The sequence below is a fragment of the Eucyclogobius newberryi genome, unplaced genomic scaffold, assembly GCF_026437365.1.
Source record: "Eucyclogobius newberryi isolate DKJ021-1_F unplaced genomic scaffold, fEucNew1.0.hap1 SCAF_14, whole genome shotgun sequence".
In the NCBI taxonomy this organism is placed as follows: domain Eukaryota; kingdom Metazoa; phylum Chordata; class Actinopteri; order Gobiiformes; family Gobiidae; genus Eucyclogobius; species Eucyclogobius newberryi.
The window spans coordinates 8,278,083-8,288,183 of record NW_027315768.1 but is presented as its reverse complement, the minus strand read 5'-3'; the positions used below and the strand labels follow the sequence as shown (position 1 = coordinate 8,288,183).

At 38.4% G+C, this 10,101-nt stretch overlaps 1 protein-coding gene across 1 annotated transcript; it reads left to right on the top strand.

Annotated features, from left to right (window-relative positions):
* The first annotated feature begins 611 nt into the window (after positions 1 to 611).
* LOC140359141 (homeobox protein engrailed-1a-like) lies at positions 612 to 9,437 on the top strand. The gene is made up of 2 exons (XM_072444008.1): positions 612 to 1,174; positions 9,079 to 9,437. The coding sequence occupies exons 1-2, from the start codon at positions 751 to 753 to the stop codon at positions 9,396 to 9,398; spliced, it is 744 nt and encodes a 247-aa protein (XP_072300109.1). The 5' UTR covers positions 612 to 750; the 3' UTR covers positions 9,399 to 9,437.
* The last annotated feature ends 664 nt before the right edge of the window (positions 9,438 to 10,101 follow it).

The window sequence follows — 10,101 nt, the reverse complement described above, 5'->3', positions numbered from 1 at the left end:
AGCTTGGGCCCCTGACTCTGGGGCTGAGTCAGGAGCCCCGGGCCTGCTCTGGACTCTGGACTCTGGTCAGTGTGTGTGTGTGTGTGTGTGTGTGTGTGTGTGTGTGTGTGTGTGTGTGTGAGACCAGACCTGTATAAAGTGTGCAGCAGGTGATGAATAGAGCCCGTGGTGCGTTCAGGGCCCTCTGTAAACCTGTATACTCCTCTATGATCTTCTACTGAAAGTGTTTTTCAGACTTCCTATAAGTGATCTGTTCTTCTGTATCTACCTCTGTATCTACCTGCGTTGCACCAATGAAATTTCCCCATGTGGGACAATAAAGGAATATCTTATCTTATCTTATGAGCACCTCTATGAGCACCTCTGTGTGCACCTCTGTGTGCACCTCTATGTGCACCTCTGTGCCGTGCACACACACGGTGGGTGAGCGCGCGAGGTGGTGATAATCTCTTGTTTGGTTTCACGCGCGAGCTCTGACATTATTGGACGTCGTCACCTCGAGCCTAAACGTGTCGTGAGCTCTGATTGGACACTCAGGCCCAGAGCCGCGTGTGCGCGTGCGTATGTGTGATGAGCTGTGAGGTCGCGCCGGACGCGGCCACTCACCATGACGCGGAGCGCAGTGTGCGGCACGCGCCCCGCAGCCCCCGTGGACATGTTTTAGACCAGGACCAGGACTAGCCCGGGACCGTGGACCAGGACCAGGACTGTGGAGCCGCTCTGGACCAGGACTTCACTGAGAGGCGGGACATGGAGGAGCGGCGCGGCAGCGCCTCTGACAGCGGCGAGGACAGCGCGTCGCCGCCGCACCGCGTCACTAACTTCTTCATTGATGATATTCTGAGGCCGGACTTCGGTAGAAAGGACGCGGCGCGACCGCACGGCTCCGGCCGCGTCACCCTGCGCCTGCACGCGCCCGGGACGCCGTGCCGGGACTCGAGCTCGAGCTGCAGCAGTGACTCTTCTCCCGCGTGCCCCCGGAAGAACGGGGAACGTGTGGAGCCGGGGCCCGCTGCCGCGAGCGCAGCGGGAGGCAAAGGCGAGGAGCGCACGAGCGGTACTCCGCAGGACTCTCCGGGCTCCGCGCGCACACCGGGGCCCAGTCCAGAGAGCCAGCCCATGCTCTGGCCCGCGTGGGTCTACTGCACGCGCTACTCGGACCGGCCCTCATCTGGTAAGAGGCGCACGAGCCCCGTTGTGCGAGACCCGAGAAGAGTTAGATACCATTTAATTAATCTCTAATTTTACATTGTTATTTTAATATAATAATTGAAAAAGATGGAGGAGTGTGGGAAACTATTCTAAAGGAAATTATAGGCCTACGGGAATTGGACATTAAAAAGAGGGAGAAAAAAAAATTAAAAAAAGCAATTAGGCTAAATTTATAAATGAACTAAAATTACATTTAAAAAAAAACCCTCTATAATCTAAGGGAACAATACTGTGTAAATTACTTATGTCAATGCTGCTAATATATATATTTTTATGGACAAAAGAATATTGAACTCATTTATCACGATGAAAAAAATCCTTATTCCACATTGTGTTGTATATTTCACTGCTTCATTATTTAGCCCGTGTATTTGTTTGTGCGACTTACAGTTCTTTTATTTGACAGTATAAACAAAGACACAACAGCCTGAACACGCGCCGGGCCGTGCGCAGAGCGTGTCCGTGAAACGCCTCTCACACCGCACACACCGCCTCTGGGTCACATAAGGTTTTTATTTATTTTGAATGTCCTAATTCTGGGCTGAATTTAATTTCACCTAACGTAGCTACGCAAGAAACATTTTGGAACTCAATTAATGCACAAACGATGTAACAACAAAATTGTCATAGGCTAATAGTATTTTTTTGTTTTTTTTAGTGGCTGTAATAATAATAAGCGTTTGCTATTGCAGATTTCACCATGTAATTTACTTAATTCAGAAAAATTATCTATATGGTGAAAATGATTTGTTTTGCTTTTTTTCAGTTGGCCTATTTAAACTATAATTAAATTAAAATATTCAGTGATTTTTTTCTTCTTTTTTATCAATTTATTTTATACCTATTAATATTATCATAATAATAAAATAAATCCAGCTTCTTGTTTGAGTAGTTGGTTTTGTCAGCGTGGTCGCGCTCCGTACGCACTGGAATGCGTAAAGGCGCGTGATGGAGCGTAAGAGTACCGGGAACTGCACAACAGCCACTTACGCACGGCACGTGCGGATTAAAAAACATATATATATATATCTATTTTTTTAAACCAAAAAATAACGAAACATAAACGCAGATCTGTTTATACTTTTACTTCAGATATGTTTGTCTGTGGACCAAGATAAAGGCATTTTCATAAGAATGAATGAAGCATGAGACATAAAAGTGCACGTATGTGTGCATCATTGTCTTGTTATGCATTTATTAGCCAACATTTACTCCAATCTTATCCAAAGATATTATATCTTTAGATTAAAACGTTTTTCAAGGGCATTTAAGGAGGATTTATTTTAATTTCCAAAATCACTATTGTCATATTTTGTTTTGTTTTTTCAATTTCTTTCTGAACAATAACTATTGTTTCAATTCTTTAAAAAAAAATATGCCAGACATGATCTTAAAAAAAGGTGATTTTCTGTTTTTTGTCCATATATATATATATATATATATATATATATATATATATATATATATATATATATATATATATATATATATATACATATATATATATATATAGATAGATAGATAGATAGATATAGATATAGATATCGATATCGATATCGATATCGATATCTATATCTATATATACACACATGGACAAAAAACAAACACAAAAACGTGTGTGTGTGTGTGTTTGTGTGTGTGTGTGTGTGTGTGTGTGTGTACAGTACAGTATATATGTATAGTAATGTTTGTGGTGTGCCGTGGACTCTTTTGAAAACACAGGTTTGGCCTGAACCTGCTCATACAAACTGTGGAGATAAAATTACGTGCTAAACACAAACTCTGATGTGAATATTCTGAGGGAACATAAGGAAACGCTGTTTACAAGTCATTTTAATAATAGAAAATAAAATAATCTGATTCTGAGTGTGCACGTAAACGCAGCCATTGTTTGGACATCATTTTCAGTCTAAAAAAACTGTTACATGCAATATTTTTCATGTTATGTTCACGTATTTTTAACATTAAAGTCATAATAACGTATTTGACGTACGGCGAATAGCCTATAACCTCTGGCAGGATTTTGTATTCGAACTTCTTTTTTGAAGCACATTAGAAACATCCGATTGTATTCCGAGATCTTATTCTTGTGGAGACAAAGCGCACACACAGATCTGCGCACTGACTCGTGTGATCGCGCTCCCTGCCGCGCGCGCACATCTGCTTTGACGCTAATCCGCTTTGCACTGAAACATGGATGTAGTTTATACTATACTGTATTTTATACTATACTGTAGTTTATACTATACTGTAGTTTATACTAGTGCAGATATGTTTTGTGAGATATCAGATTAGACCATGTTTATAAATCCTGTCTGTTTTCTCAGACAGTAAACCAACCCAATTACAATATTACTATTTGTCTTGTTATACAGACTCCACAGGAAGTATTTTTACCTCATAATACAACTAAATATGTGCATAAAGTAGCTTATATGTCACGACATAGTTATATCCATACGCAGCCGGAAAATTACGTTTTAAGTTGGTTTTGTTCAAAAAGTCATTTGATAGTGTTGCCCAATATTGCCACCACGTTTTATGTAGATTAAAACCAAAAATATGTTATTTTTTTGTGGTCTGACAAGGTTAAAAACTGCTTCTGGTGTATGTTGTTAAAATAAAACTAAAATGCTTATACCCATATGACCATGTGTTTTGGAGCCAGTGGTGCGTAATTTAAACACGAATATTTAGAGTGACTCCTTGTCTTTACATGTGGATTTAATGCATTAAAAATGTCATTGAAATGTTTTAAAATCTTTAAAACGCTTAATGAAGTAATGGTGTATAGAAAATGGAATGACAAACCAACTTTTTGGTCACTTAAACGCATTTTACGCAATCTATGTTTGTGCCATGCGCCAAGTTGAACATAACGGATTAATTAAAGGCCTATATATTCACAGAGGTATTTTTAGTGTTTATGATTATTAATAGTATTGTTTTAAATTGCAGGCCTACAGCACATAGTCAATCAATAAGCTGATTAATAAAAACACATTCTGCTTGTGCACAGCTGTTGTTTGTCCTGAGTGAAGCTTAAAAGGTTACACCGATTTTAAATTTTTCTATAAATAACCCCCTTTTTTAATTCAATGTCACTGAAACATATTAACGTGATGGAGAAAGTCCGTTTTTCATGATTTTCAAGATGTAGAATCTAACTAAATCACAATAATTATGTTCTGTCCGGTATTTTGTTCCCCGGTGGAACGATCCACATAACTAAAATTACATAGAAAAATGTACGTTTTGCATTTGTTCTTTCATTCTCGTTCGATTGTTTGGTGCAGGCTCGTGATTTTAGTTTATTAAGGCTGAAGACCTATTTTCTGTTCCGTTTTGTTTTTTTTATCAATCCATCTGCCTCGTGTCTCCCTCTCTTTTACGTTTAGAGAAGAGCATGTTTTTGTCTATTTTCCAAACAGATATTATATATATATATATATATATATATATATATATATATATATATATATATATATATACATACACATTTAAATGTAACTGTACTTTATTATTGTTGACAACATCAGACGCTCAGCTTCGTTTTTACCTTTTTCCTTTGTTTCTAAACATTTTAAACATTTTTTTTCCACGTTAACTTCAATGCACTTTTAAAGCAGAAGTAAAACGTTTTATTTTCTTGTAGGACCTGCAAATTATGTTTCAGAACTAAACATGTAAACACAAATGAGCCTGCGTGTTTACGTTTTATATTCTTGCTCATTGATACAATTAAAATATAGTAACATGGGGGAAAAGAGCATACAAAGACGAGTTGCCTTGTCCCTCTTAGAATGTTCGACTTAAAACTGATTTATTTTTTTTACGTTTTTTATTAAAAACGCGTCCAATCCAAACGCATTGATTTTTCCTTAGAGGGGAAAAACACCACCATTTTCCAGCTATTTTTGGTTTGGGAAAGACTTTGATATTGCAGCTTAAGGTGTTTCGTGTGCGTGAAAAGACCAGACGCGGGTTTAAATGGCACTTTCTCTACAAAAGGTCACGGCGGTAAATCTCCGTACGCCTCATCTTGATATTTAACGGCTCCCGGTTTATAATCTGACACGTGGAGCCCAAAAGAGCTCCTTTAATTGTCTCTCTCCACGTGTACAATGTGATTTCGTTCAATGTCGTTGCGCTCCAGAGCCTCGCGCCGTGCCGTGCGTAAATGACGTGATCCCCCGCTGTTCCCCCGCGAGCGCGCCCAGGTGGGAACGGAGATCACGTGACAACTCCGTAATTATAAAATGTATGGATTAGAAATATGATTCTTCTGAGTTATAATGGAACCAAATCATACAAATAAATGAAACAAATACAAAGATAAACAGCGTCACTCGTTACAAAATAAATACAAGGAAAATGGTCATGATTTTTTAGATTATTCGACTAGTCAGCGATTATTTAATTTTATGGTCAGCCATTTAAAGATTGACATATGGGGAGTGAAGGCTTCTTGAGAGTATTTACAAAGGATAATATTGATGAATGGAATAATGCTTTATCCTTTTTGGACGCTTTGATTTTATAAAGCTGCTGTCTTTGTTAAAAAAAAACTCTTTTCGAATCTGTATATATAGTTTAAATAACAATTACGATTAGCAAAATACAACCACGAAGATTTTTTTCATCATTGCAGGCCTGGAAATTGGCTTGTTTACTGTTCAAAAATTTGTAAAACATTTCATAAAATTTGACTGCTTTGCAAAAACATATCAGAATTTCCTTCATTTCATTCAGCTTGTTTCTATAAGAATACATGAAGAGCATATCGGGCGAATGTGGGTAAAGTTATTTTTTAATAGAGCTTTTAAAAAATGCATCACATTCAAGACTGGCAGTTCATTTAAAACTGAAAATATCAGTTTTAAATGAACTGCCAGTCTTGAATGTGATGCATTTTTTAAAAGCTCTATGATTGGTTTACATAGGAGAAAGTGGGCCACTACAAATATCTTCAGTTTTTTGTAATAAAAACACTAAAAAGCATAAAAGCAGCAACTACATTTAGTATTTGGTTAACAGATTTTATTCAAAGAGTTCATTTGCAATGCTAAAGGCTTACAATTGACAGTGTTTTCAAAAGCTGAGTGTATTTTAGTGCATGAACGTATTATTTGATCCATTCTTGTTATTGATAAAGATGGAATGGACATGAAGATGGAATAAAACAGACGTGTTTTGGGGCCATGATGGGCCTGTGTCCACGTGATGCTGAACAAGCTCTGTCATTGGGCTTGTCACATTTCAAAACATTTGAATTCTGTCAATGATGAGAATTGTAATATTTATAGATTTTGAAATACATAGAATCAAAGTTGACAGTCCCACTTTACCCACAATCCCCTTGTTTCGTATCTCTAACATGAATGAAAGGTGTCAGCCCATAATATATCCTCATTCTCATCAAGTTGGTTTAATTTCTAGTTGATTATGAACCTTTTAGGGGACAATTCTAAGAAAAAATAATAAAATAAATATGCAAAAAATTGATTGATATTAATTCAGTAGTTTCATTTATTCATTTAAATTAAACATTTAATGGTCGTGAGTCGCTCTATTGACTTTTATCTATAGGAAAACAAATATGTAAATTTGACTTTAGAAATCTGAAAAGCAGTTTCTAGAGCTCAGTTTTCCCATAGTATAACGCTGCATTCCCAGAGCTTTTTCTTATTAACCAGACAAATACCTTCACTGTAACCCAGGCAACAAGCACAAGTTCAGTCTTAGTCTAATCAAGAAAAATTAAACAGGTGTAATCGAACAAATGGACTTTGATGTTATAACATTTCAATCATGAAAGGCACATCTCCCATCGTGTGTACTACCATCGTGTGTACTACCATCGTGTGTACTACCATCGTGTTTACTACCATCGTGTTTACTACCATCGTGTGTACTACCATCGTGTTTACTACCATCGTGTTTACTACCATCGTGTGTACTACCATCGTGTTTACTACCATCGTGTGTACTACCATCGTGTGTACTACCATCGTGTTTACTACCATCGTGTGTACTACCATCGTGTGTACTACCATCGTGTTTACTACCATCGTGTGTACTACCATCGTGTGTACTACCATCGTGTTTACTACCATCGTGTGTACTACCATCGTGTGTACTACCGTCGTGTGTACTACCATCGTGTGTACTACCATCGTGTTTACTACCATCGTGTTTACTACCATCGTGTGTACTACCATCGTGTTTACTACCGTCGTGTGTACTACCATCGTGTGTACTACCATCGTGTTTACTACCATCGTGTTTACTACCATCGTGTGTACTACCGTCGTGTGTACTACCATTGTGTGTACTACCATCGTGTGTACTACCATCGTGTTTACTACCGTCGTGTGTACTACCATCGTGTGTACTACCATCGTGTTTACTACCATCGTGTTTACTACCATCGTGTGTACTACCATCGTGTGTACTACCATTGTGTGTACTACCATCGTGTGTACTACCATCGTGTTTACTACCATCGTGTTTACTACCATCGTGTGTACTACCATCGTGTTTACTACCATCGTGTTTACTACCATCGTGTGTACTACCATCGTGTGTACTACCATTGTGTGTACTACCATCGTGTGTACTACCATCGTGTGTACTACCATCGTGACCCAGTGCAGTGATTCTGGACCTGGGCGTGGCTTCATGAGATGTCCCCACATTGTATTGAAAATGTGCAAGAGGCCTAGTCTTAAACAAGGCGGGACACTTACAAATACAATCAAATCAAATACACTGATATATGTAGATTCCTATTTGTGGGCAAACCAAATACATTTAAAGGGGCTGTATGCAATTTCTGCTGCTGCATCTACGTACGTATTATCATCAAAGCAGGAAGTGCACTGTTAGCATGCTAATGTTTGTTAACTTTCCCGTGATGGTAAACTCTGCTCTGGGCTCTGAAAGATGAACTAGTTCTGTCATACACGTTTCTAAGACAGTATCTTTCATATATATATATATATATATATATATATATATATATATATATATATATATATATATATATATATATATATATATACATTTATAAATGTTATGATATTTAACATTAAAATACATCTACTTTACTATTGTGCAGGAATAGCATGTTTTTGTGTTTGGAGGTTGTAACTGAAATCATCCTTGTACAAAACACTTCACATTGAGTAACTTATCACATATTATAATGGTAATCACACTGCTGTATGTCTCTTTTGCAATATTGTGAGGCTGATAAGTATTATATTTTCCAAAATCACCTGAAGAATGTTTACCGCGATAGGTTGTGTTGAACCATCTGATTAATTATTTAGTCATATGAATCTTAATCGTCCTTTCAACTGACAAAAATCACGTCTTTGAAGTTGAATAATGGCACCACCTTCTGAAGCCAATGTGAAAAAACAAATCATATGTATCCATCCTAACAGAGAAGCCGCAGTGTCATGTAGATAGACCCAGTCATCACAGACATATGAACATAACCCCGGTCAACAAATCTGCAAATTCTACCATCGATCTGTTTCCAGCTCCGTTTTCAATTCTTCTAGAATGTTATGACGTCACATGACCGCAATCTATATTGATGGTTTATAAATAAACTCTTGTAAAACCTCCATAATAATAGTAATCATATTATATTGGCTGAAAGGTCTAAGAACATTACAACTTAGACACAGGAAGCTTACAATTTGCTTCATTGTACAACGTGATATTTTGAGATCGCATAGCCATACTCTAACAAGATTGAAGCGCTATTTAAAACTATTTCTATGACAAACCCTGACGTTGCAGTTTCTACATTGCATATTCACATTCCCGCTTCTCTGTTCGCTCCCACTGCAGGCCCACGAACGCGCAAACTCAAGAAAAGCAAGAGCGGCAAGGAGGACAAGCGGCCGCGGACTGCTTTCACCGCCGAGCAGCTGCAGAGACTGAAGACCGAGTTCCAGCTCAACCGATACATCACGGAGCAGCGGCGTCAGAGCCTGGCCCATGAGCTCAACCTCAACGAGTCCCAAATCAAGATCTGGTTCCAGAACAAACGCGCCAAGATCAAGAAGGCGTCCGGCTTCAAGAACGGCCTGGCGCTGCAGCTGATGGCCCAGGGGCTGTACAACCACTCCACCACCACCATCCAGGACGATAAGGAGGACAGTGACTGAGGAGGGGCCGGCTGGTGGCGGCGGCGGCGGTGGAGGTGGCGGTGGTGGTGGAGGAGGGTGATGTCGACATTTCAGATGGATGGATGCAGGGAGTCAATGTTATTCTTTGGTATTGTCTTTAAAAGAAATACCCAAGGGAAAATCCACATTTGCTGAACCTGATAATCGATTGTTGGTGTTGTCACAATAACAATAACAATACAGTCTCGATACGGATACTTGATACTTTGATTTTGGCTTTTAAACATGCGCTTGGGTTTCTTTGCTTGGTCATCTTATGTTTTAGAACTTTGAATACTGCCTAAGCGCTCACTATATGAGATTTGGCGTTAGCAGCAGTGGTCATTATCAGGGAAAAACCAAAACAAAAGCTTAAACATACTAATTCAAGCACATGGTTGTAATAGACACAATTTAACGTCAAAAATCCTCAGAACGAGTTTATTCTGGATTTAAGTAAAGGTACAGGAGACCTTCAGATTTTTGATCACAAATCTGGGAAATTTGAAATGGAGTTTTTACTGAGGCCCAGAACAAAACAGGATTTATTAAAAGAATGTGAATTAAGCTAAATACAACTCCAGGTTTGTTTTTGAGGAATCAACAATTTTATAGTTAAGACCTCATTGGACATTTAATGAAATGTAATCTTCTATACATTGACAACTCAAACCGTTAATTATTGGAATTCCGAATAACATCA